Source organism: Onychomys torridus, chromosome 8 (genome assembly GCF_903995425.1).
Source record: "Onychomys torridus chromosome 8, mOncTor1.1, whole genome shotgun sequence".
NCBI lineage: Eukaryota > Metazoa > Chordata > Mammalia > Rodentia > Cricetidae > Onychomys > Onychomys torridus.
Genome location: NC_050450.1, coordinates 39837542 through 39864753, shown reverse-complemented (window position 1 = coordinate 39864753; position 27212 = coordinate 39837542). Strand labels below are relative to the sequence as shown.

At 52.1% G+C, this 27212-nt stretch overlaps 2 protein-coding genes across 3 annotated transcripts; one reads left to right on the top strand and one right to left on the bottom strand.

Moving 5' to 3' along the window:
- Nucleotides 1-6735: 6735 nt before the first annotated feature.
- Nucleotides 6736-12437, bottom strand: LOC118588654. The gene is made up of 4 exons (XM_036195220.1): nucleotides 12416-12437; nucleotides 11332-12297; nucleotides 8490-8627; nucleotides 6736-7759 (listed from the first exon to the last, which is right to left on the bottom strand). Exons 1-3 carry the CDS (start codon nucleotides 12435-12437, stop codon nucleotides 8515-8517), a joined length of 1101 nt encoding a protein of 366 aa, XP_036051113.1. The 3' UTR covers nucleotides 6736-7759; nucleotides 8490-8514.
- On the top strand, nucleotides 11456-19175 carry N4bp3 (NEDD4 binding protein 3). 2 transcript variants are annotated; one of them, XM_036198359.1, is made up of 5 exons: nucleotides 11456-11834; nucleotides 16053-16400; nucleotides 16661-17173; nucleotides 17846-18100; nucleotides 18233-19175. In XM_036198359.1, the coding sequence occupies exons 2-5, from the start codon at nucleotides 16083-16085 to the stop codon at nucleotides 18758-18760; spliced, it is 1614 nt and encodes a 537-aa protein (XP_036054252.1). In that variant the 5' UTR covers nucleotides 11456-11834; nucleotides 16053-16082; the 3' UTR covers nucleotides 18761-19175. The 2 variants fall into 2 exon arrangements, with proteins under 2 accessions (XP_036054252.1, XP_036054253.1); XM_036198360.1 differs by lacking the exon at nucleotides 11456-11834 and adding an exon at nucleotides 12041-12245.
- The last annotated feature ends 8037 nt before the right edge of the window (nucleotides 19176-27212 follow it).

Below are 27212 nucleotides of genomic sequence, written 5' to 3'. Positions count from 1 at the left end.
ACTTGCTATGTGGAGCAGGCCCATCCCATACGGAGAGTGGTCCGCCATTCTGGACTGTTGGATGTGAACGTGTTTGTTAAGCTTGTAGCAAAGTTAGAAGAGCAAAAACAAGCAGCAGCTAGAAGCAGAAGAGAGACAGCAGACACCATCAAGTCAGGATTTATGTGACAGAGACTCAGCAAGCAAGCGGAGGAGATGGCACCAAATCAGGACTGAAGACATCCAGCAGAAGTGACTAGGGAAGCCGGAACGACATGATTGTGCTCGGCTTTCCTGATTGAGAGACAGGGCCTTTTCTCCATGGATTGATGTCTGGATTCCCATTCCTCCTTTAGCTATTTTTATACCACGAGATAAACAATAACCTCTGTTGGAAATGGCTTTTCTCTCCAGCTGTTCTTATGGCCACACTGTTTCAAGTTTTGATTTTATTTGTGTGTGTGTGTGTGTGTGTGTGTGTGTGTGTGTGTGTGTGTGTGTGTGTTTGCTTGTGTGCCTGTGCCCGAGGAGGCCAGGAGAGGGTGTCAGATTTCCTAGAACTGGAGTTACAGAGGATCGTGAGCTTCCTTGGTGCTGGAAATTGGAACTTGGCTCTGTAACAGCAGCCTGTGTTAATGCTGAGCTTCAGCCCAAGTCACCATGTTGGTTTATTTGAATTTTACACGCACACAACATGTTTTTGTTGTTGTTGTTGTTTGTTTGTTTTTTGGTTTTGTATGTGGTTTTGGTGCCTATCCTAAATCTCACTCTGTAGAACAGGCTGGCCTCAAACTCAACAGAGATCTTCCTGCCTTTGCCTCCCAAGTGCTGGGGTTAAAGGTATGTGCCACCACTGCCCGGCCCATCATCATTTTTTTTAAATACAAGTAGTTGTTCATTAGTTTTATTTCACCCTGTTACAGGGTAAAGGGGCCAGCCTGTACCCAGAACAGGGAGCTCCAGAAGAGACTTGAAATAAGATGTGAGTCTGCTCCCAGTAAGAACAGACAGGGTGTGCCAACACCAACAGTGTTTGACAGCTGGTGTCTGAACTTCTGAGTGATCCTGCTTCCCTCATGCTGGGATCACAGCATGTGGTGCCACGTCCAGGCCTGCGGGCTTTTATATTTAAACTGAGTTTTAAAAAATTCAGCAAGCTCAGAAAAACAAAAACAAACAAACAAGAAAATAATCAGCAAGATGGCCCAACAGGTAAAGGCTGTTGATCCTCAGGACCTACAAGTCAGCAGAGGGCCACTCCCACAAGTATCCTTTGATCTCCATATGCATGTCACACACACACACACACACACACACACACACACACACACTCACGAATACATGTGACAATTTTTTTTTTTTTAGTTTTATTTGTTTGTTTTTTTGAGACAGTTTCCTTGTGTAACCCAGACTGTCTTGGGACTCACAGAGACCCGCTAAGACTAAGAGAATACATTTGCTAGGGACAAAGTGGAACCAAAATGACCATTAGAAATGGTCATAATAGCCGGTCATAACACCTTACACCTGTCAGAATGGCTATGATCAAAAACACTAATGACAGTCTACGTTGGAGAGAATGTGGAGCAAAGGGAACACTCCTCCACTGTTGGTGGGAGTGTAAACTTGCACAACCACTGTGGAAATCAGTATGGTGGTTTCTCAGAAAATTGGAAATTGATCTACCTCAAGACCCAGCCATACCACTCTTGGGGATATACCCAAGGAATGCTCAATCACACCGCAAGGATACATGATCAACTATGTTCATAGCAGCATTATTTTGTAATATCCAGAACCTGGAAACAACCTAGATGCCCGTCAACTGAAGAATGGATTAAGAAAATGTGGTACATATACACAATGGAGTACTACTCAGCAGAGAAAAACAATGACAGCATGAAATTTGCAGGCAAATGGATGGAACTAGAAAATATCATCCTGAGTGAGGTAACCCAGACTCAGAATGACAAACATGGTATGTACTCACTCATAAGTGGATACTAAATATAAAGCAAAAGACAGACTGCAACCCACAGATCCAGGGAGGCTACCTAGCAGGGGGGACCCTAGGATGACTGTGGCTTATAACAAGTTTGGGTTTTACTCAATTACTGGGCAAGCCTCAATGAAACATTTCACTATTAGGATAAGGATTTGTATTGTATCAAGCTGATGAAAGGAAATACTGGCCCTACTTTCAGGAGGGAGGCTAAAATCTTTTTAGACTATGAATTAGCCTACAGAAAAATGTCTGCCGGCTGGGCGGTGGTGGCGCACGCCTTTAATCCCAGCACTCTGGAGGCAGAGGCAGGCGGATCTCTATGAGTTCGAGGCCAGCCTGGGCTACAGAGTGAGTTCCAGGAAAGGCACAATGCTACACAGAGAAACCCTGTCTCGAAAAACCAAAACAAAAAAAAAAAAAAAAAAAAAAAAAAAAAAAAATCAAACAACGAAGGGGAAGATTAATAGGAATCTCACTTACACAACTTAAGTAGAACACAGTTCTCTGAACAGATGAAGATAGGTCTCTTCTGTATCCCAGAATCTAATCAATATTTAGTCACAGCACTTGGGAGGGAGAAGCAGGCGGAACTTTGAGGCTAGCCTGGTCTACAGAGGGAGTTCTAGGACAACCAGGGCTACACAGAGAAACCCTGTCTTGAAAAACAAAACAAAAACAACCGAAAATTAAAAAGGTAATTTTTATTATTTTATTTTGGTTGTGAGCCTAGCCTTCAATACCATCTCTCCAGCCATTATTATTTTAAAAGTACCTGCATGTGTCTGTGTGAGGGGCTATACACATGTGAGTTCAGGTGTTCCTGGAGGCCTTGGAACTGGTGTTATGAATGGTTGTGAACCACTTGATGCAAGGGCTAGGAATTGAACTTGGGTCCTCTGCAAGGATGGTTTGTGTCCAAAGGAATAAGGCGGAATGTAACAGAACAGGACGCCTGATGTCCACTGGCCCTACACATGTGCACAAAGGCCACATACACACTCACGGGCACACAAATGCTGTGGTCTGGAAGGCCACAGCTCCACCACCAAGCAGCTTCCATTCCAGAAGTCTTATGCCTGCCAGGCACACAGTAACTGGTGTAACTTGGTGGGACGAGGTGATGTACTCCTTCAAGACAGGGCCTGCTGCCTGCTGCAGAGGCAGCGGACAGTGTCCAGCTGTTGGCACCTGCAGGGTCCCACCCTGGCGTTCAGCACTTCTTCAGTAGCTAGTGGCTCAGCAGGGGATGGTATAGGTTTTTTCCCTCAGTGGAGTCCCTCTCGCAGCTGACCCACGACCCTAAGATTAAGAGTCATGCTCTACTGACTGAGCTCTGGGGCCTTGTATTAGGCAGTAGTCAAGTCTGCATCTTTCAGCACATTTGTGTGAAGGCTCTGCCATGCAAGCGGGCTGGGCACAGGTAAGCAGCAGCTCTCAGGCCTGCCTTCCCTAACCTCTCTGCACCACAGTCCTGTGTCCATCATCACAAAAGCCATGCCTTGAGAACTTCCTAAGAAGCTGTGTGGTGGGCTCTGGGCAGAGGCAGCGTGGGGGAAGCTGCTGCTGTTCCGGTAAGTGTGGAGAGCGGTCCAGGCAGGGGTATGGCAGCGCGGGGCAGGCAAGGGTGTGTGCGGCTGTCTGGCTCTCTTGGGTGGGGCCTTGTGAATGTTTGGGGATAGGCAGTGGCTGTCACATGGTCTGGCTGCAGGTTTGGGAAGGAAGCCAGGAGCTGGGCCATGTGCCAGATACTGGGTTAGGGAAGCAGAACAGAACTGGGCTCTCCACAAACTTCTGCCTAGGTACCAGATGTACGGGAGAGAAAGTGGAGCTTGGAAGACTTTTCAGGACTGTGGTACTCAGCGGAGAAAGGAGCCCAAGAGCATGGAGGGCTGGGCTGTCAGACTGCACGTGGATGTGTGAAGGGAAGGACAGGTGTATGGGCTACATGACTGAGACCCCTGACACTGCATAACTCTACAGTTCCCCTATCCCTACAGGGGTGTTTCTTTGTGTAGCTTTGGAGCCTGTCCTGGAACTCTCTCTGTCTCCTGAGGGCTGGGATTAAAGGTGTGTGCCACCACGGCCCAGCCCCACAGGGGTAGTATGTCTTTGGGGGCTGAGGCAGAGCTCCACATCTTAGCCATCTTCCCCATACATCCTCAAAGGCCATTTTGCCCCCCTGGCTTTCCTCTGAGGGAATTTACAGGGGTGATCTTCCTGTTTCTGTCACCAGTGGTCAAAGGTGGCAGGGCAAAGCAGAGAATGACTGACTGCAGAGGTTCCGCCTACAGACGCTGCCCACTGGCAGCCCACAGCTTTGCTTTATCATGCCTGTGAAGTCATATGGAAAAACAAATGCAGGACAAATGCAGGGCTGCACTGTAGCTTGGTAGTAGAAAGTTTGCTTATGTCAGGCGTGGTGGTGCTCAAATTTAATCCCAGCACTCAGAAGACAGAGGCAGGTGATCTCTAAGAATTTAAGGCCAGTCAGGTCTACATAACAAGTTCCAGGTCAGCCAGGGCTATAGTGAGACCTTGATTTAAAAAAAAAAAAAAAAAAAAGCCAGGCGGTAGTGGTGTACGCCTTTAATCCCAACACTCAGGAGGCAGAGGCAGGTGGATCTCTGTGAGTTTGAGGCCAGCCTGGGCTACAGAGTGAGTTTCACGACAGCCAGCGCTACTCAGAGAAACCCTGTTTCCAAACAGTAACAACAACTCAACCAAACAAACAAAAAGATGTTTATAGATGAAATGTTATTTATTATCTGGAATTTGTTTTGAAATAACCCAGGAGGACTGAGGGTGTAGCTAGGGGTACAGCGTGTTACAGGGGTTTAGAAGATATGAGGCTCTGGCTTCAATTCTTAGGAAAAAGGGTTAAATGACCAGGAGTACCCGCCTATACTCCCAGCTCCTTGGTACCAGTATGAGAGTTGGGACCGATGAGTACTAGCTGAAGGTCATCAACTTAGAACATAACTTTATGTGTTTTTTTTGTTTTTTGTTTTTTTTGTTTTTTGAGACAGGGTATCATGTAGTCCAGGCTGGCCTGAAACTCACTAGTAGTCAGGAACAATACCTAAGCATCCAAGCTCTCTTTATTGAGCTGATTTTTTCCTTTCCTTTTAAAACATCGTGGGAAAATGAACCTCATATACCTCAGCTAACACTGCCTTATAGGCCAGACCCCCAGTCCAGGTCCCAAACCCTGGAGAGCCTGGAGTCTCCACAGCACTGGAACGAATGCTATGACCACTTAGCTTGGCAGCTCCTCCTGGACTGGCTGGTCCAGGTCTCCCTGTGGCCCAGGAGTGGGCCAGCTGGGCGGCCCGGACTTCCGGGGGCAGGGCTCATCCTGGCTGGCTCCTGTAGGTCTGAGCTGCCTGCCCTAGGGCAGGCACCTGAGCAAGTCCTGGCAGGTCTCAGCTTCCACCCACAACCTGCTGGGGGATGCCCAGGTCACCGGGTCACCGAGGGAGGATGGACTGCACAAGAGCCAAGCAAAGGCTCCTTCCAGCTCTGGCGCTTAGGGAGGGCAGAGTCCTCCAAGTCTAGTTGGTATCCGTTGGCCTGCCCTTTACAAGGGGTGAGGTCCTCGGTGGCCACCAACACAGCCCAAAGCTTCTCTGTCTGACTGCAGCTGGCTCAGCTCCATGGGGCAGGGGAGAAGAGGAGGGTGGGTGAGGGGTGTAGGGTGGGTGAGGGGTGTAGGGTGGGTGAGGGGTGTAGGGTGGGGGCTGCAGGGCTGTCAAGTGTCTGTATATGGCGCCAGTTTGTGCACCTGAGTGAACTTAATGTAGTGATTTGTCCTGTTTCACAAAGGCAAGAATCCAGGACTCGGAAAGATCACCAGGCAGTACCAAAACCAGGGTCCAGGGCAAGAACCACCTTTCTTCATTCTCTTCCTAGTTACAAGAGCCATGAAGTTCCTTTGGGGGCAGATGGTGTGCTGGAGAGGAGCACAGCCAACCGTCAGGCCCCGGAGGAGACTGCAGCGAGAGCGAACGGCTTCTCTCTGCCCTCCTAAGTTCTTGGTTGGTCCACTCATTAAATTGTCATTAGACAGATCAAGAGGAGGAAAACCGGGGCTGGAGCGATCAAGCACCTCCTGAGTTATAGAGGAGCCGAACTCGGCTCCTAGCACCCACACCAGGCAGTGTAAAACTGCCTCTAATTCTAGCTCCTGGGGAATCCACCGTCCTCTTCTGGCCTACTTGGGTCCATAAGGCACATACAATCAGGCGCACATTCACACACATAAATAAATTTTTTGTTTTGTTTTGTTTTTTTCGAGACAGGGTTTCTCTGTAGCTTTGGAGTCTGTCCTGGACTAGCTCTGTAGACCCGGCTGGCCTCGAACTCACAGAGATCCACCTGCCTCTGCCTCCTGAGTGCTGGGATTACAGGCGTGCGCCACCACCACCCGGCAATAAAAATTTTTTTCAAGGAGAAACTAGAGGTGTAGCTCAGTTAGTAGAGTGCTTGCCTGGCATATACAAGGCCCTGGGTTTAATCCCCAGCACTTGAGAGGCAGAGGTGGGTGGATCTCTTGAGTTTGAGGTCTTCTGGCAACTTAGTATGTTTAAGTCCAGCCTGGGGTGCATGAGACCTCCACTTGAAAAAAAAGAAAAAAGAAAAGAAGAGCTGCCAGGTGTGGTGGTGCTTGTATGTAATCCCAGCACTTGGGAGACAGAGGCGGATGGATCTCTGTGAGTTCTAGGACAGCCAAGGCTATGCAGAGAGACCCTGCCTCAAACAAACAAACAAACAAACGGAGAAAAACTGTATATCCTTACAGTTGGTGCTACAGAAAAGAATACGGGCTCTCGGCTCCTGGGATGGAAGGATGGGTATGGGCAAATTTAGGAAGGTGAATGGAGGAGCTTCGTGGTGAATAAAGGTTGTCTTGTTAGATACAGAAGCCGGACATGGTGGCTCACACCTGTACTTGCAGCACTATAGAGGCAGGGTTGTGAGTTCCAGGTCAACTTGGGCTAGATAACAGACCCCGTGTCAGAAACTAAAAACAGGGCTATCCAGCTTGTTCACTGGGTCAGGAGGCTCCCCTCTTGCTGCTCCCCAGGCCTCAGTTCAAAGACGCCGGCACAGTCACTGTAATATGTTGGGGTGGCATTTCCCAAGCCCCTTCAAGACCTTGGAGGACTCTGGACTGGGCACCAGTCCCCATGTGCTCAGGGCTGGCACTCGGCAAAAGGGCAGCTGGGAAAAGGAACAGGCTGAGAGCGGAGGCGGTATGATCAATTACTTGTTGAGGGTGGGCAGAGAGACCTTGAAGATAGTGGGGGGACCCCCAAACCAGCCAATTACAGCGGAGGAGACTGAGGCGGGTCCGGGGACATGGGTGATGGCAGCCATCACCCATCTCCGCCTGAAGGAGTGGCAAGACCAATCTTGAGGCTGAGAGTCTACCTCTCGGGCTGCGGAGGAAACAAATGTGTGGGCTAGACAGTTCCTCTGGGGCAGTGAAGAGGAGCCTCAGAGGGCTGTTGCAACTGTCAAGAAGAGAGGTGACAGGGCCGAGGTGGCAGCTGGAGATGGGATAAACGCCTACTCCCCATGGGGAGCCCTAGGACCCAACCGTCTTGGGCACTGACAGGCAGCAGATAACTGAAGGAAGTTAAACTGTCCAAGGCCAGCGAATCCAGGAAATAGGTACACCCAAGGAATCTGGTTTCTCTTCAGCCCTGGCCTGGTGCCCCGAGTGCTCACTCCTTGGCATTTGAACAGCGTGGCTTGCATGCCAAATCCATAGGTCTGTCAAATGTGAGGACAAGAGACTCATGTATATGTGTCTACATGATGAACCCAAGAGGCGGACAGAGTTCAGTGGGTACACCCCCTCCCCGGGGCCAACTCCTTACGTAAGTCTAGTCTCTTTCGACGCGAGGCAAAATTGGGGCAAGAGGAAAAAGGCCTGGTCTACTGATGGCCTCTGACCTCCCCCACCTCTGTCCAGCCCACCTTCTCTCCAAGACCTCAGAAAGGCAGACCCTTTGGGGCCCTCCAGCACTGAGGTGTACTTTGGGGGAAGAAGATCATGTCCCCCACTCTGTACCCCAAGTTTTCCATTAGAGAGAGCTGAACTGAGGACATCCAAGAGTTCAATGACATGTCCTAGGTTTTAGCCTTGCAAACACACAGAGGAAGGCTTCAGGGTCCTAGGGGAAGAGGAGCTACTGGCTTATGACTGAGCCTACTTCCCTCCAGGGTCAGCTGGTCCTGTCTGCCTTGCCATTCTCCATCAAGGTTACTAGGGTAACAACATGCAAGGGCTCATAGCTAGGCAGTATCTGTCAGGCCAGCACTGTAGGGGCGGGAGCATGCTCTCAGCAGTTTGAAGTCTCTAGCCGGAGCAGAAGTAGAAGTGGGAGACAAGCAGCCTGCCCCTGACCTTCCCTTGCTTCCCCAAAGGACAACTCTCTTCAGGCTGTCCTCTCGCCTCTGCTCTCGCCCCTCAGGTCCACAGCCCAGCCACGATCCTCACCTGAGGCCAGCTCGGAGTGTTCTGTTCAACCAGGAGCCTCCACCCTCTCTCCGTGTTCATTCTTGACACCTCTGGGCTCCAGAGGGGAGGTGCCTATGATGCCTGAGACACAACCACCATCCCTCTCCACTGCCAGCCCTGTATAGGGGAAGAACAAACCAGAGGAACGTGGATAAGTTACTGCATTTGTAAAGAAGAAAGGGATCCAGGAAGGGGAGAGGCGGGCTTGGGTCCCATTGAACCCGAGTCACTCTCAACACTTACAGACAGGGCAAGAGAGGGGCTCAAGGGGCAAAGTCCTTGCTGTACAAGAAGAGGACCTGGGTTCGATCCCCAGAACCAATGTAAAGGGAGAGAGAGAGAAACTGACTTCACAAGGTTGTCCTCTGACCTCCCCCTACATGCAAATGCATACACATCACACAACAACAATAACAATTAGTAAGTATTTACAGAGCTAGGGCATATTTTATGTGGAAAACTGAGGATCATGAGTTCAAATCCATCTTCTGCTACAAAATAAGTTCAAGAGCAGCCTGCCCTACAGGAGAGTCTTTCTCAAACAAAAAAGAATTTAGAGTTAAGCTTTGACATCTTCTCTTGAGTCAAGAATGCTCTTGAGTCGGGCAGCGGTGGCGCACGTCTTTAAACTCAGCACTAGGGAAGCACAGATAGGCGGATCTCTGTGAGTTCGAGGCCAGCCTGGTCTACAGAGTGAGTTCCAGGACAGGCTCCAAAGCTACACAGAGAAACCCTGTCTCGAAAAATAAAACAACAAAAACAATGTCACTGGTTCAACAGGTACCAGCTTGCAGCCTCTTTCTACTCTCCTGCTGCAATCTCCTAACGCAGGGAATGCTGGGGCTCTGGGGTTTCTCTAAGAAAACTCATTCACAGCTGCTCAGTATCTGGGTAATGGAGGTGCTGCCTGGGTATTGGGGTCGGGGGTGAGCATTGCCTGAGACAGATGGACGCTCATGGCAAGGACACACTTACCATTTTGGGGACCTGAGGAAAGGCCTCTCTGGGTAAGTAGCCTAGCAAGAGGACAGAACCCTAATGTTTTCTGAGGAAAGTGTACTCATGGTGTTGAGGCCCAGAGATGGAGAAATATAGATATGTTCAGATGCAGATGAGCTCTCTAGGGAGGCCAGAGCCCTGAAAGATCCTCGAAAGTGGCACACAGGTGTTGGTCCGGAAGTGCCTCATGGAACAGGCAGCAGAGCCTGTGCAGTATGGCTAAGGGCGAGCTTGTGCACCAGGCCGGTGTGCACTGTACACACAAGCCTGCTTGCTGGTTGAAGCAGGGAAGCTAGGTTATAGGCACCCAGGCAAAAGAAATCTGTCATCTGGGGAGATTGGGAATGTTCATGAAATCGTTATAAAGAATTAGTTTGTCTTATCAAGAATTAGTTTGTTTTATCAAGAACATTTTTTTCCTCGAGACAGTTTCTCAGTGTAGCTTTGGAGCCTGTTCTGGAACTGGCTCTGTAGACCAGGCTGGCCTCGAACTCATAGACATCTGCCTGCCTCTGCCTCCCCAGTGCTGGGATTAAAGGTGTGTGCCACCACCGCCTGGCTTGTTTAGTTTAAATGAAGTAATTTTTGCATGATACATTACCATTTGAATTTGGGGTACTGGGAATTGAACCCAGGGCCTCATGTGCATGCTGAGTGCTTGCTCTACCATTGAGCCACACCCAGCCCTCTGAGACATCTTAAAAAGAATGGAAGAAAGTGCTGCAACCCCTGCCTGACACCAAGATGAAACTCTCACTTCTTCCTCGAAGCACAAATCTGCAGTCTGTGCACAAGGGTTTACCTAATTCTCGTGTGTGGAATCACTCCACACGTGGCCTTTTGTGGGTGAGTTCTTTGATTTAGCATGTTTTTTAGAGGTTTGAGTTGTAGCACAGGATGGCACTTATCCCTTTTCTGTGGTAAATAATATTCCGCTGTATGGGTGGACCACATTATCCCTTATCAATAGAGAGTTTGATCTGTTTCCTCCTTTTAACTACTGTGCACAGTATTGTTATGAATCTCTGAGTACAAGTACCTGTTGACATACCTGATTTCAGTTTCTTTGGCCATACACCCAGGAATGGAAGTGCTAGGTAATATCCCAAAATCCGTGTTTAACTTACTTTTTTTTTCTAAATCTTAAAAATGAAAGGAGGCCAGGCAATGGCGTGTGCCTTTAATCCCAGCACTCGGGTGGCAGAGGCAAGCGGATCTCTGAGTTCGAGGCCAGCCTGGTCTACAGAGTGAGTTTCTGGACAGCCAGGGCTACACAGAGAAACCCTGTCTCGAAGTGGAAGTGCACACACAAGTGTATGTGTGTGCCTGCGTGAGTAAATGTGCACCACAAGAGTGCAATGCCCCAGAGGCCAGGGCGGGGGCATTGGATCCCAGGGAAAAGGAGTTGCAGAGGGTTGTGTGCCGCCTCGTGGGTGCTGGGAACCAAACCCAGATCCTCTGTTGCTCTTAACCAGTGTCATGTCTCCACACACACATCCTCACCCATCTGTAATTAACTTTTTTAAGGGAGAAAGGGCGTTCTAACTTCCTGAACTTGAACGTGTTTGGGTGTCCAGCCTTCTGTTTCCGTCCCGCTACAGCCTTACCCAGCCCATGTGACTCATTTACATTATCGGTCTGGCCCCTGAAGGCATCTGAACCTGCCGCCCCCAGAAGGCATCGGAGGCAAACTAACCCTCCCTCCAAAATAAAAGCCCTGCTCCCGATCCAGCTGCCAACGACTGGAGACGCCGGCTACACCTCTTGGGCTCTCAGAGCGCTGCTTGGGACAGCCTCAAAGGAGGAAAGTGGTGCTGCTCACCTGGAAAAGAGGCGGTGAGGCGCAGAGACTTGACCGCCCCACCCCAGCGCGCCAGTTTGGAAGCTGGTTCTGGAAGGAAACCGGGAGAGGCGGGCGAGGCCCGGAGCTGGAGGAGGAGGAGGAGGAGCAGCGGGGAGGCGCGCGCTCCGGAGCCTCGGCCAGGGCCGGGTCCGGGTCTGCGGAGCTGCTGCACGCGAGCGAGCGCGGCACCCGGGGGATCGCCCCGCTGCACCCCCGAGCCGGGGCGGGGCTCAGGTCGCTCGGGGGCGGCGTCGGTGTCCGCCCCCCACATCCGGGGGCCGGGCCGGGCTCTGGGGCTCGCGCCGCGCGGGTGAGTCAGGCCGGGTTTTCCCTCCGCCTCTGGGGCCAGGAGAAGAGTGTCGCCCAGCGCGTCCTCTGCCCGCCGATCCGGCTCCCGCGCCTGCCCGAAGAGCCTGCGAGGGGAAAGGTTCGAGACCGAGCTGGGGACTGCAGCGCGCCCTGAGATCCTCGGCGCCAGCATGGTAAGTGGGCAGGGCGGGTCGCCGAGGTCGTTGTCGGACCCCGGCCGGGGATGGCAGGATGCGGTGCGAGCCCCGGTGCCCTCCGCTCCCGCGCACGAGGGTGACCTGTAAATGAGCGTTCCGTGGAGCATCGCCCGAGACCCCTGCGCCGCAGCTAGGAGGGGCTGGCGCCCTTGGCGCAGGAGTCTGACCTCGGCCTCCGCCCCCTGCAGCAGCTCCAGGCAGGCCCGGCAGACGGCGGGCGGGATATGTGCACCCCACCCCGCCCCCCTGGGTAGCTCTGGAGCTTCCAGCAGTTCTGGGATCTCTCGCTTCCTCCACTGCCTTCCCGGGCGTAGTTCCACCGGGATGGCCAACCTGTCTTCTCTGCCGCCTTCCCGGGGACACCGCTCATCTGCCCTCGCCCTCAAGGTATCCTCTTCCTGTCCCAGCCCCCTACCCTGTCTGGTCCTCAGCCAGGGACCTGCGGATAGGGAATGTCCCGAGGACCGGGACTCTGTTCCGGTCCTGACCTCAGCCTTGGACAAAAGTGAGCACCGGGACCCTGTCTCTATTCAGATGGGGGCCTGGGACATCCCCACCCCAGAGGTGCAGATTGGTCATGACTGTCCTTGGGAGGGAGCCGAGGCGGGAGGCCCTCCTGGACCTGGTGATCAGCCTCCTCCCAGGCTCTCCCAAGCAGGGCTCCTCTGCCGACTGGCTGCGTGTGGGTGTGTATGTGCGAGACTGAATGAAAGCGACCAGCCAGCTCCCAACACCGCCTCTAGCAGTTTCCAGAGCTTAGAGTCTCTAAGCCAGCGCCACTTCCACTAGCTCTTCCTACCCTCTTCCCCCAGGGCGTGCTAGGAGAGATGCTGGGAGGGGGTTAAGTTCCATCCCACCCAGCCTATCAGTAGATGCCCTTGAGAGAAACCAGCATGGGGGCTGGGCAGGCTACATAGACAGCAGTACGTGCGGGTGGAAGGTGACCCCTAGCTGGGACAGCTGGGTGCAGGATAGAGGGCTTTACTGGGGGAACCCAGATTGGCTCTCAGAGTGGGATCTTAGAAGAGTCGTTCTTCCTTTTAAGCCTTAGTTTCCTATCTGTAGATAGAATCCTTACTGCCCTGTCCGTCTCTACCGGCGATAGGACATTATGAAATAGAAGAGCTGAGAAACTGAAAAAGCCCTGTGCATTGAGCGAATTGGAATAATTCTGCCAAGGGGGCAGGGTATGCCAGCCACCCCCATCACCTCTCAGGCTGTCCCCATTTTTGGAGTTGGGACATTCCAGTCTCATTCCTCTGGGGCAGCTGCAGACACACCCCTCAGAAGGGCTAATCCCCCCCCCCAGCAGGTGGTGTGACCCTCCCCTGGGGCACACTGATGGGACTAATGGCATTTCAGCCTGACAGTACTCCTACCACACGGAGGCTGAGATGCCCCAACTTAGGAAATGCAAGGAGAGCTGCGTCTTTGAAGCCAGGACACTTCCTCCCATGCTGAACGTGACCTTGGTCACGTCACTTTACCTCTTGGTCTCCTTGTTTCCGCTAGTGAAGCAAAAAGTAAGCGTATTCACAGGTGTGTTTCGAAGAGATACCCAGGGTCTGGTGCTGGAGTGCCCCACTATATATCACTGTGTACCTCTATTAAGGGATTTCTGCTCTTCTGGTTAATCGTGGGGGGCAGAGGCAGACAGGAATGAAGGGGTTCTGCTGTGGCCAGCTGGGTAATGGTGTGTGTTCAGCCCCTCACAGATTCCTGGGCATTAAGATAGGTGCCCCACTGTGGCAGCACAGCCCAGGCTCTTGGTGGAAACCCCCGCTTTCTGCTCCGGTCCCCAAAGGTTCTGAGGCACTTGCCTGCTCTCTCTCCTCCACCCCCACCAAATCACAGGCCCTAGAGCCTGCACAGCTGCCCTGGTCTGAGCAGACAATCCCAAGGCTTCTAAGCAACGGGCAAGAAGGAATGTACGTGTTGGGGGAGGGGCAGAGGTAGGGTGGATTTTTTCAGGAGGAGGATTTGTCTCCAGACTAAGACCTGGGTGGCCTGGGGCCTCAGCCCCGCAGATGGAGCAGGCCGTGCAATGTGAGATGGGTGGCTGGTGGGTGACCTTGCACAAACTGTGTTGTCCGCTGTTCTCGATCACACGTTTCTCTGTGGACCCATACTCTGACACTGTGTTCTGTATAAAGCTATTTACATAGTGGGCAACATAGAGTGTCAGTTTTTTTCTCTTGAGACTGGAAGTGAGTATCTGCAGAGGAAGATGAGGGTGTATGTGTTTGGGGTGAAGTGGGCATGTTTGGCAGTGCCCCCAAGCCCTGGGCACACAGGACTTAACAGTTCACAAAGCCCTTTCATCCCTATTACCTCTCTGTCAGTTATCCTGACGGAGGTGAAGAGAGGCAAGGCACGAAGCAGGGGCAGGCATCTAGGGTGTCATCCCCCCCCCCCAGGGGGAGGGAGAGGGATGGAGACTAGTAGCAGAACATTTCGAATGCAGCGATGTCCCACAGGGTGGGCTTGTCAGGGCGAGGCAATGTGGAATGTGGAGGCAAGGTGACCCCCTTCTAGTTCTTTTGGTTGTGGGTGCCACCCTGAGTCCTGCTAGACACTTGGCAGCCCTGGCGTTGGGATCCCATGCGTTCTTATACTGACCAGCTGTGTGAGTCTCCAAGAGCTTGCCTTTAAAAAGAGGGGTGCTGGAGCTATAGGCTCCTTGAGACTCCTGCCAAGTGCCATGTTGTCCCAGCTCCGATAGTTATTTAACCTGGTTGAATCTCTTGAATTTACGTGGCTTGTGACATCCCTAGAAGGGTATGACTGTTCACACGGGACTGGGCAGAGTGTCCAAGCTCAGACTTGCACCCCACTTTGAGTGGTATAAGACAGTTATTCAGGAGAGGGCCACAACTTTTTTTTTCTTTTCTACTGAGGGTGCAATTGAGGGCTGTAGAGTGGGGTAGGGACCAGACCTGCCCTCCCTCTACCAGAGAGAACTTTGTCTTTCACAAACACAAAGCCTGGAAATGGTTGAGGATGGAGCCTCCTAAACCACCATTGTTTGGGGTGGGAGTGGGTGTCCCGGAAGCATGTTGGGTGGGTGGTGGTGGGTACTTCCAGTTGCAGCCTGCCTGCCAGGCATCTGCTTGGCATAGGGAGCAGCTGTGTGTGGGGGTGGGAGGCAGAAAAGGTGCCATTCACTGCCAGTTGTTTGCACTTACCGTATGCCAGGCAATGGGTGTGGCACAGGCACCAGTCTCCAGAGTGTTGGGCCCCAGAACACATGAGAAAGTCCACAAGCCTAGTCCCTTGGTGTGGAGTTGGAGTGTGTGACTAACTTAGCCTTGGGTGTTCAGTGTTGACCTGGCTTCGGGCCAGGCCTGGACTAGGTGCCTGGTCACATTATCTCACACCTTCTTTTCAGCATCCCTAAGTGATAAACGCTGTCTGTCACTGACTTTCTCTGCTCCCGGGGAAGACAAGGCTCACAGAGGATAGGTTTGGCTAAGGTCCTGGGGACATGGCTGGTGATGGCTAACTCAGTGGCATTACAAAGCGCTCTGTCTCCCATCATTGCCTAGATCTGAACACCTGTTCCGGAAACAGGAGCCATTGTTCCTCCCCTTAGGCCCTTCCTGTGTGTATCACCATCCTTCCTCCCCTTGGGCCTTTCCTGTTAGTATCCCTCCCACTGCATCCCCCCCAGCCCCACCCACCCCAGATGTTTCCTTGGGGAGACCTCTGACCCTTTGAGGGAAGAGGGGTTTCCCACCTCGAGAAGACAGAGGAACAGACCTCTAGTCCGGTTCACTGTGCTTGCTCTGCGTGCCATAGACTTTGTAGAGAACCTGTCAGAAGTAAGCGGTGTCAGACTGCCTGGGTCCACCCTCTGCCCTTTGCTGGCCCAGTTCTAGGAGGAGGGCCGTCGTACAGCTTGAGGGTCTCCCTTTCCTGCCTTGCCTCTACACTGCACACCAGACCCCGATCTGAAACTGTTCCTTTAGGTGTCCCAGTGGAAGCCCTGTTTTCTTTAGACTTAGTGTGACACAGTGTTCAGTGTACCCTTTCTCTTGCCATTCTGTGAGTCCTATCCTGTTCACGCATATCTATCTGCCTCTATGGGCCTGGGCAAATTGGGGACGAACAGATGGCACGTGTCTGGTTTTAGAGCATCTGGGGACTTGGGTACTGAGTGCCCATCTGCCACTAATGGTGCCTTCTGATTCCCAGAGTCAGCTGCCTGTGCCCTGTTGAACCTTCATGGCCACAGCCTCCGGCCCTGCTGGCATTGCCATGGGCAGCGTGGGCAGCCTGTTGGAACGGCAGGACTTTTCCCCCGAAGAACTTCGGGCTGCACTGGCTGGGTCCCGGGGCCCCCGGCAGGCCGATGGGCTCCTCCGGAAAGGCTTAGGCCAGCGTGAGCTTTTCAGCTACCTGCATCTCCCCAAGAAGGATGGCAAGAGCAATAAGCGAGCGCCTCGGAATGAGCCGGACTATGCCACCCTCTACTACCGAGAGCATCCTCGGGCTGGTGACTTCAGCAAGACTTCCCTGCCTGAGCGGGGTCGCTTTGACAAGGTGCACGTCTATTATGGGGGATTGGCGGCAACTTGGAGACCATAACGCTTGGGTGGTCAGCTGGGAGGCCCTGATGATAGGCTAGGGCAGGCTGAGGTGTGAGAAGTCTGCTCCATACAGGCCAGCCTGAAGTTTGACCGCTGCCTCCCTGTGACATGTACCCTGTAGTCTCAGAGGGGGTCCTGGGGAACCTTCAGAAACCTCAGGTAGGCAGAAAAAAGTGGCCAACCCCACTCATGCCTGCGTTCTTTTCCTGGCAGTGCCGAATTCGTCCGTCGGTGTTCAAGCCTCCTGTGGGCACCGGGAAAGGCTTCCTGTCCATGCAGAGCCTGGCAGCCCACAAGGGCCAGAAGTTGTGGCGAAGCAATGGCAGTCTGCACACACTGGCCTGCCACCCACCCCTGAGCCCTGGGCCTCGGGCCAGTCAGGCCCGTGCTCAGTTGCTTCACGCCCTCAGCCTCGATGAAGGTGGCCCTGAGCCCAGCCTTTCGGACTCTTCCAGCGGGGGTAGTTTTGGCCGGAGTCCAGGCACTGGCCCCAGCCCCTTCAGCTCCTCCTTGGGCCACATTAATCACCTTGGGGGTTCACTGGACCGCGCTTCAAGGAGCCCCAAGGAGTCTGGACCTCTGGCTGTGCTGAGCTGCCTACCTGAGCCACCTCCCCCCTACGAGTTCTCCTGCCCCGCTGGTGAGGAGGTAGCCATATTGCCTGAGACCTGCGAGGACCTCAAGAGGGACCTTGGTGACCAGGATGTCTCTAACCCCTTTACCCAGGTGAGGGAGTTCCTGCCCTGGAGTGGTTTGTCCCTTGGCATTGAGATATAGGCCAGTTGAACTTCTGGTGGCTGGCACAGCGGGGGTGGGGGTGGGGGGGGGGGGGGGGGGACACAAACCATGAACATGTCCTAAACACAGCATGCTATTGGGGGGCAGCTGTATGAGAGGCAGCAGAGGGTGGGACCAGAGCAATGAGATGGGCGTTTATGCCCCTGATGGTGTCCTTTCTCCCATTGGTCTTAAAGGAAGACAGAGAAGACACCTACCTGTAGGCCGGGACTATAGCTCAGGGGTAGTGTGCTTGCTTGCCTTGCATGTGTGAGGCCCTATGTTCGATTCTGAGCCCTGAAAAGAAAGAGAATTCTAACCTTAGCTATCCCTCAACTACATATCAGAGATGCCCTGTCGCTTTGGTTCTGTCTGGGAATTGTGTAGGAAGGAGAGAGACAGTGTCTGTGAGGACCGTGTGTTAGTAACGCTCTCTGTGGAGAGCCTCTGGGTGGGAAGCCACATGTGGCCAGGACACTGGTCCCTGTGGCCTAGGTGCAGGAGACATTAGTGGTGGCAGGCTGTGGGCACAAAGGAGCATTGTTGTGAGGGGGCCGGCTAACTATGGAAACCTGAGCGCGGCCGCGCCCGCCGCCAACCACTTCCCCTTCCTCTCTTTAGGTGCTAGAGGAGCGCCAGCGGCTGTGGTTGTCCGAGCTGAAGCGCCTGTATGTGGAGCGGCTGCATGAGGTGGCCCAGAAAGCTGAACGCAGCGAGCGTAACCTCCAGCTGCAGCTGTTCATGGCCCAACAGGAGCAGCGGCGCCTGCGCAAGGAGCTGCGGGCTCAGCAGGGCCTGGCCCCGGAGCCTCGGACCTCTGGTCCCCAAGTGGAGGCTGACCCCAATGCCCGGGCCGAGGAGGAAGCCCGATGGGAGGTAGGACACCATCATCGTAGGCATCAGCTTCCGTCCTGGTCCCCATAGCCTGTGTCGCCCCTACCCTGCAGCCGGCCGGTCCCAGGATCGGTCCGTGCTTGGCTCTTGCTCACGGTTTGTCCCTACCCCCAGGTGTGCCAGAAGACTGCGGAGATTAGTCTGTTGAAACAGCAGCTTCGGGAAGTCCAGGCGGAGCTGGCCCAGAAGCTGGCTGAGATCTTCAATCTGAAGACGCAACTTCGGGGCAGCAGGGCACAAGCCCAGGCTCAGGACGCTGAGCTGGCTCGGCTGCGGGACACAGTGCGCAGCCTGCAAGAGCAGGCGCCCCGGGAGCAAGCTCCAGGCAGCTGTGAGACGGACGACTGCAAGAGCAGGGGACTGCGGGGGGAGGCAGGAGGCGGTGAAGCCCGAGAAGGGGCCGAGCAGCTGCGGGCCGAGCTGCTGCAAGAGCGGCTTCGTGGCCAGGAGCAGGCGCTGCGCTTCGAGCAGGAGCGGCAGACTTGGCAGGAGGAGAAGGAGAGGGTGCTGCGCTATCAGCGAGAAATCCAAGGGGGCTACATGGACATGTACCGCCGGAACCAGGCACTCGAGCAGGAGCTGCGGGTGCTGCGGGAGCCGCCCACATCCTGGAGTCCCCGACTGGAGTCCTCCAAAATCTGACCGCTAGCCAAGTGTGCTGACAGCAGGCACGCTGTCAGAAGATACCTTGAGATGGCAGGCTCCTCCCTTGCACTGGTCTGAGGCAGAATCTGTAGAGGCCAGTTCAGAGATGGGAGGCCCACCCAGAGGAGGGCTCCAGCAGGCAATGGGGCTGGATAAGGTGCCTGCTCCAGAAGCTATGGCAAAGTCTTGCTGGCAGAGAAACAGACCCAGGCAGGGCCCAGCCCTGCTCCCTTCAGTGGGTGTGACCCAGTAAAATAGGTTGAAGCCATCGAAGCCTCAGCTCCAGGATGCAGAAGGGCAGGAGCGAGGGCGGGTAGTTGGAGACCTGGCATGAGGTCTACCTCCATGGAAGGAGCCAGGGGTGGGAAGACTGGCCTCCTCCAGAATAAAAGCACATTTTCTATATAAGGAGGCCCAGTTGATAACGTTGTCCTTGGCCTGAGTCCAGAGGATCATGGATGATCAGATGTTCCAGGCCTTGGAACATTGTGCCTCTTTCCCAAGTCATGGTGGTGGGGAGAGTGTGTGCCCCGTGCAGTCTCAGATCTTGTGTGTTGGAGAATGGAGGAGTGCTATGCCTTGCTTCTATATCACACAGTCCTTAGCTGCTGTGTGGGCTGCAACTCCTTTCTTCAACACCGTCTGATGTTTGAGAAGAAACAATACCGGGCAAACAAAAGGACTGGTCGGCTGAGGCATTTGCAGAACATGAAGTGTTTTTCTGGTGGGATGTCTAGACCCTGGGTGCCTAGGCAGCTGCTGGGTTTCAAGCCAGCTCAAGACAGTTCCCTCAGTAACATGATGGAAGTTCCTGTGGGCTCTGCCATCCCCATCTGCGGTGTGCCCCTCCCTCCATGGCCAGGGGCCAGAGGCAGGTGCAGGAACTGTGGGTCATTTCCATAGGCAGTAGAGGCCTGTGGGGTATCTGATTTGTATTCTAGAAAGCTCTGGGGAAGGAGCCCCTCATTCTGTACCTGGCCTCTAAACTGACCCTTTCAACCTCTGCTTCCAGCTAAAGCTGGTCCTGGGTCCTCTGAAACCCTTCAGCCACTCCCACCTTAGTGTCGTGCATCCTGAGGGCTTTGCTCCCCTTAGGTTAGCGGTGACTGTTTCCGCTGATACCTCTGCCTACCTCCTCTCCTGTCTTTTCTTTTCCTTTTTTTTTTTTTTTTTTTTTTGCATCAAGGTTTTGCTATGTAGACCAAACTAACATGGAACTCTATGTAGACCAGGCCAAGCTTGAGGGGTTCTGCTGCCCACGTGTTGGAATTACAGTCCTGTGCTACTTATACCTTAGCCCGCCTGCTTTCTTTTGCCTTGTTTTAGACAGGGTCTCCCAATGTAACCCAGGCTGGCCTTGAACTCAAAATCCTCCTGTCCCTGCCTCCCAAACACTGGGGTGATAGGTATGCATCTCCACTTTGGGCTCCTTTTAGAGCAGCAGTTCTCAACTTTCCTAATTCTTCAGTCCTCCTCATGCTGTGGTGACCCCCAACCATAAGATTATTTTTGCTGCTACTTAATAGCTACTGTTATGAATCATAAATATCTGTTTTCCAATGGTCGTAGGTGACCCTGTGAAAAGGTAGTTGACACCCCCTCAATGGGTCTTGACTCAGGTTGAGAACCACTTCTCTAGAGAGACATCACTTTGTTACAGATGCATCACGGGAATAGCTACTACAGTCTTACTGTCTGCCTAGTGCTATGCTGGGTCCTTGTGGTCTCAGAGACACAAGACAAATTCAGTGCTTCCCAGCTCCAGGGGAGAACATAACCGTTTTGTTTTTGTTTTGTTTTGTTGTTTTTATTTTCCAGACAGGGTCTCTCTGTGTAACAGTCCTGGCTATATTAGAACTTGCTTTGCAGACCACGTTGTTTTGGTTTTTGAGACAGGATCTCAATATGTAGCACTGATTGTCCTGGAACTCAATATATAGACCGGGCTGACTTTGAACTCACAGAGATCCACCTGCCCAACTGAACACACCCAGTTGTTGGTTTTGCCTCCAATCCCTTCCTTGGCACCATTCAAGAATCCTGTCACAGGACTCTAGCTCTCAGGCCATGACTGTGAGCCTCTGAGACCCAGCAAGTAGGTGCCAGGGTTTAGATGACCAGCTCTGGGCGGTGACACCTGAATGATGAGCCCCACCTTTTTTAGGGTGGAGGATTGGGTGTGAGTTGTCTGTTTCGGGGATGCTGTGTTTATGATCTGTGAGTGGCAGGTGTGTAGATGTGCTTGGGGGTGGTAGGTGTGTCCAAGGGGGTGTGTTTGGGGCCCTGGCCGTAAAAGCCGGCTCCTGGGTGGAAGCCAGGAGCACTTCCTGATTCTCTCCCTTCCATTCCTTTCCAACTGTTCAGCTCTTTGCACTTGTCATACTAGATAGATCCTGCATCCCAGATAGTTCCCTGGGAGTAGCGCTCTCTCTGTCTGTCTGTCTGTCTGTCTGTCTGTCTCTCTCACACACACAAATACACACACACCCCACACAGGCCCGCACCTGAGCTGTGGTCCCCACCCGAGGGAAAGCAGAAAGCAGAAGTGGGTTAGGCAAGCCAATCCCCACGGACCGTGGTACCCACTTCCACTTCTTAGGTCCCTGCAAACGCAAGTCTCTGGGCTAGCAGGCCCCTAACAGTTCTTCCCTTAACAGGTCAGGTGTTGGCCTGAAGTCTGACTTACTTCCTCAGCAGGGCCAGGAGCCAGTCAGGCCAGGTGCCCACGTGCCCACCTTTTGGTGTACCCACTCCACGGTGCACTTCCCCACCCAGCAATTACGACCTGGGCTGGCCAGTAGAGCCAGCGGGGGTGGGTGGGCGGTACCAAAACTTGGCAGTGGTGCCAGAAACCAAGGCCAGGCCCAGATGTAGAGGGGGAGGGCAGCCCAGAACCAGATCTCTTATTAGCTCATCCTTGCTCGGCAAACCAGTTCCCTGGTCCCCAAGCAGGCTGGGTGGCTCTGGGGCCAGCTGGTCATAGAAGTCTTTGTCACAGTTACTGGAGAAGTCCGTCCCTGTTGCCTCTGGAGGACCCCTGGCCCAGCCAGTTCTATGTGAAATTGTAGTGAGCATCTCACGCTATTTCCAGATCTGTTCCTTGGATCTCTCCTGTTCACCCAGTGTTTCTTCCTCTTGGCTTGTCACTTAACCAACAGACTTCTAGAACCTTCCAACTTCAGTGATCCTGGCAGCACCTCTTGGTTCGCTGGAGAGCCCTCTGGTCTGCCCTGGCCCAGACCTGAGTTTACAGGGAGAGGATATGGTGCTTTCTGGAACTTTTGGGGGATGAAAGAAGAGGGAGCGCTGGCCAGTGGTGGCACATATCTTTAATCCTAGCACTCGGGAGGCAGAGCCAGGCGGATCTCTGTGAGTTCAAGTCCAACCTGGTCTACAAAGTGAGATCCAGGACAGGCTCCAAAGCTACACAGAGAAACCCTGCCTACAAAAAAACAAAAAGAGGGGGCTTGAGCAGGCCCTGAGCTCGGCTGGGGAGGGAGCTAGGGCTCCCCTGGTTGAGCCCTGTGTTTGAGGTACCACACAGAAGTAGCCAGCACTTGGATGTTGCTTCTCAGAGAAAACTTTGCAGAGCCTCCCCCACAGACACCCATGCCTGTCTCTCCCAGGTGTTTCTACACTGCTCTAACTGTTGGCTTGCCTGACTGCATTGGGCTGTGAGCATTGCCGAAGCGGGGGGTGGTGGCCTCCATTTCCCTTTAGACTGCTCTGGCTCCAGCCCCATGGGGTGGGAGTGAGGGAGGTAGAATATGGAAGCAAGGGTGACCAGACTCCCCCAATAACTAGATGGCTTTGAGGTGAGGACCTGGGAAATCTTTTAACTGTGAGCTATTCAGGGGCACTGGTTCTAGGTCAAGTCAGTGCCAAGTTCAAGGCTCTAGGACTAAGTTCCTGTTCAGACCTTGGGCCGAATGCAGTTCACAGATGCGGGAGACTGTCCTCTGGAGAGGATGAAGACATGTCCACACTAGTGAATGCTGTTTTAGATAGCAGGGCCAGGCGGGGGATGAAGAAGATGCAGGGCTGAAGACATGGTTCAGCAGAAGAGACCTGGCTGCTCTTCGGAAGATCCGGATTCTATTCCCATTCCTACAAGGTGGATCACAACCACTTGTAACTCCAGGCCCAAGAGTCCTGATGCCCTCTTCTGGCCTCCACAGGCACCGTATGCACACGATGAACAGACATACATGCAGAGAAAGCACCTACACACACACACACACACACACACACACACACACACACACACACATATATATTTGTAAACAGAAAAAAAGGTAATCCAGAATGGACCCTCCAAGACAGGGTTTCTCTGTGTACCTTGGCTGTCCTGGAACTCACTCTGTAGACCAGGCTGGCCTCAAACTCACGGATCCAACCACCTCTGCTGAGTGCTGGGATTAAAGGCATGTACCACCACTGTCTAACAGATATTTCTTATTTTTGAGACATAGTCTCCTATAGCTTAGGCTAACCTCAACTCTATGTAGCTAAGGATAGCTTTCTTAAATATTTATTTTTGTCTATGTTTTTATGTATGTGTCTGTGTGTATGCACATCTGTGTACATGTGTACGGATGCTTGAGAAGGACAGAAGGCATCAGAGCCCTTGGAGCTGCAGTTATCAGTGGTTGTGAGTAGTCTAGTGTGGGTGCTAGGGGCTGAATTTGAGTTCTCTGCAAGAGCAGTACATGCTTTTAAGCACTGAGCCATCTCTCCAGCCCTGACCTGAACTTCTGATCCTCCTGTTTTCATGGCTCCACCTCCTCAGAGCTGGTTGCAAATGTCACCATCACATCTGGTTTAAGCAGTGCTGAGAACCGAACCCAAGGTTTCCTGTTAATACTCTACCAAGTGCTACATTCCCAGTCCAAGAGTATAAATCCTGAGACAAAAGAGACTCACGTTCTAAGAGGTGAGGATCTCTGGGGCTCCCAGGAAGAACAGTTTGTTTATTCTAAGCAATGAGGTGGGAGGTAAGGCTCCCCAAGGGCTGGGAAGGCTGGGTCAGAGGGGTATGTTTCTAAGTAGTGTGGAGGGGCATCCCCAAGTGAATTTGGACTTGGATGTAACAGGAAGTAAGGGTTGAGTTCCAGGAAAGACTGTCCTGCCTGAACTCAAAAGGAGAGTAAAGGGAAGAGAGGGATGCAATCCTGGAGAGCTTGATAAGTGAGCTGGCACAGGAGTCCCTGAGTAAAGGAAATGGGTGTGCACAACCTGTGTAACACACAGGACTCCAGATGTGGTGTTAGTTTACAATCACCACCTTGAATTCCTTAATGTGTGAAGAAGGGACCTCACATTTGTTATTGTTGTTTTTTTGTTTTTGTTTTTTTGAGATAGGCTTTCTCTGAGTTCCTGGCTGTCGTGGAATTTACTCTGTAGACCAGGCTGGCCTCAAACTCAGAGATCCACCTGCCTCTGTCTCCTGAGTACCAGGATGTACACCACCCAGCTCACATTTTCATTTTTAACAAGATTTTTATTTTATTTATTTATTTAGGTTTTTCGAGACAGGGTTTCTCTATGTAGCTTTGTGCCTTTCCTGGAACTCGCATTGTAGCCCAGGCTGGGCTCAAACCTCGAGATCTGCCTGGCTCTGCCTCCCTAGTGCTGGGATTAAAGGCGTGCACCACCACCGCCCAGCTAAGATTTTTATTTTTTTTTAAAGATTTATTTATTTATTATGTATACAGAAGAGGGTGCCAGATCTCATTACAGATGGTTGTGAGCCACCATGTGGTTGCTGGGAATTGAACTCAGGACCTCTGGAAGGGCAGTCAGTGCTCTTAACCTCTAGCCATCTCTCCAGCCCAGATTTTTATTTTTAAATGTATGTTTTGCCTGAATGTAAGTCTGTGCAGCATGTGTAACTCCCAGTTTACTTTCTCAAAAACCTTGCAGGGCTTTTTTTCCTTCTTTATTAACAAGGGGGTATTTAATCACACCTTTTTAATATATCACATTACACATTATACAATAACAAGAAAAACGATAGAAAATGGTGTAAAAATAAATCTATACTTATGTGGGAAGAGTGGGGACCCAGATATAAATAGTATTTTTGCAACAACAACAAAAACCCTATAGAATAAGGGGAAAGCCTAAGGCAGGAACACACTTTAACCAGAGCTATTTGGCTTTACTTCTAAATATGGGACAAAATAAGCCTCAATTTGCACAACCTTCTAAAATAAAATGGACATCGAGGGTTTTCCTGTTTGTGTGTGTACATGGGGGTCAGAGATTAACACTGAGGATATTCTTCAATCACTCTCCACCTTTTTTTGAGGCAGGGTCTCTCACTGAATCTGGGTCTCATTATTTCAGCTATCCTTGCTGGCCATCAAGACCCAAGGACCTACCTGTCTGCCGCCCCAGTGCTGGGAGTGCAGGTAGTTTTTTTTGGTGGGAGCCAGGGATTGAATTCAGGTCCTCAAGCTTGCATGGCAAACACTTCACCAACTAAACTATCTCTCTAGCTTCATTTTTTTTTTCATTCTTCTTTAATAAAAATAAATAAATAAAAATAATCTTGCTGGGCAGTGGTGGTGGCTTTCATCCCAGCACTTGGGAGGCAGAGGCAGGTGGATCTCTGGGAGTTTAAGGCCAACCAGGCCTACAAAGTGAGTTCCAGGAGATAGCCAGAGCTGTTACACTGAGAACCCCTGTCTCAAAAAACCAAGGGCTGGAGAGATGGCTCAGAGGTTAAGAGCACTGACTGCCTTTCCAGAGGTCCTGGGCTCAATTCCCAGCAACCACATGGTGGCTCACAACCATCTGTAATGAGATCTTGTGCCCTCTTCCGGCCTGCAGTCATATATGTTGTATACATAATCAATAAATAAAACTTTTTTAAAATCCTTTAAAAAAAAACCAATAAATAAATAACTCCTAGGAAACTGGCCCAAAAGAAAGAAAATACTGAGAAAAGCTTTTGGTCACTCCACTTTGAAGCACTCTGCTCCAACAAAAACCAGAAGTCCGATCTGAAAGAGGAAGGAGCGTCAGAATCAAGCGAATAAGGAAACTCATACATTGGAAAAATTCAGAATAATACAGAACAGGAGGCTCGCCACATCGTGAGAAAGGCACAAAGGTTCAAAAGTTCTAATGTGAGCCGCCCCAGGTTCCTGTAGAAGCCGGCTTTGTTCACACCCTGCTTGATGGTGAGGCATCCCGGGAGAGGAAGTGGGAAAGCCTGGGGCGTTCTAGAAAGCTTGTGAGGTCCTGCCTGCTGGGGCTCGGGTTCTTCAGTTCTGGCTCTTAGCCCCAAGCAGGGCTCATTCAATTTCTCGCCCCCGCGACTTCCGCGTGGGGCCAGGACCACCCAGGCTCCCGAGACGCCGCCAGGCATCTCCAAAATGCTGGGGTCACGATGCCCCTGCCGGCTGGTGTCCCACTCTGCACCGCCCTCTTCCCTGCTGTTTCAGAAGGTTGGGCGCCACAGTCTCCTCTTTTATAAGTAGAGGATGTCGGTCATCTCCCAGCATCTCTGTGCGTACTCTGTTCCAGTAGCGATGAGGACTAAGTCCTGAGTCCAATGGAGCTTTTACCCTAAACGTTGGGGGAGGTAGAGATAGGGGCAAGGAGACAGAATCAACACAAACACGTGATTTCAAGCCAAAGCTGTAAAGAAAACAAAGCTAGATTGTGCAAGGTGGGAGAGGCGGAAGAGGGGGCCGATAAATGGCCTGAGGGAAACCGGCAGTAAAAACGCTGCTTGTCTTCCTGGGATCTGAAAGAGAAGAGAGTCTTCTTTATTCTGCTCCAAGGCAAGAGGGGATGGAGGAGGACCCTGAGTGGTGACCTGTAATCTCAGTACACAGGAGGTGGAAAGATGTCCTTCTTGACACAAGGATTTCAAGGCCAGTCAGGGGTACCGAAAACCCTGTCTCAAAAGAACAAAAAGAAAAAAAAAATAATTTTTTTAGAAAATTTAAAAATTAAAAATAAAGAAAAAATGTAGTCCTTTTCAGTTTGGGGGGCACCACCGCCTCTCCTTTTGTACCTTTGCTCCCCCTTTTTCCGGCCCCAAACTCACAGTATGTGCCACTGCAACCGGCTCCTTCACCCTTTTTAATTAAGGCAGATACGCAACCTCCTACTCCATCCTACCACTAAAGAGGGGCGATTCACAGAGAGCAGCAGGTCCAGGGGCTGTGGAAGTACAGGGTTAGGTGACCGTCAAGGACAAAAAACAATCTTAAAATTGTGTATGTGTAATGTGAACGTGTGTACACGGGTGTGATTGTGCAAGTGTGTGGAGCATTTTGATCGCCTCGCTCCATCATTCTCCACCTTATTCTCTTAAGACATGGTCTCTTATTGAGCCTGGAGCTCTGCTTTTCAGCTACCTCAGCTGGCAAGCACGCCCGGGTATCCTCATGCACTACCCACCGCAGTGCGGCAGTTACGGGCCCGCTTTGTA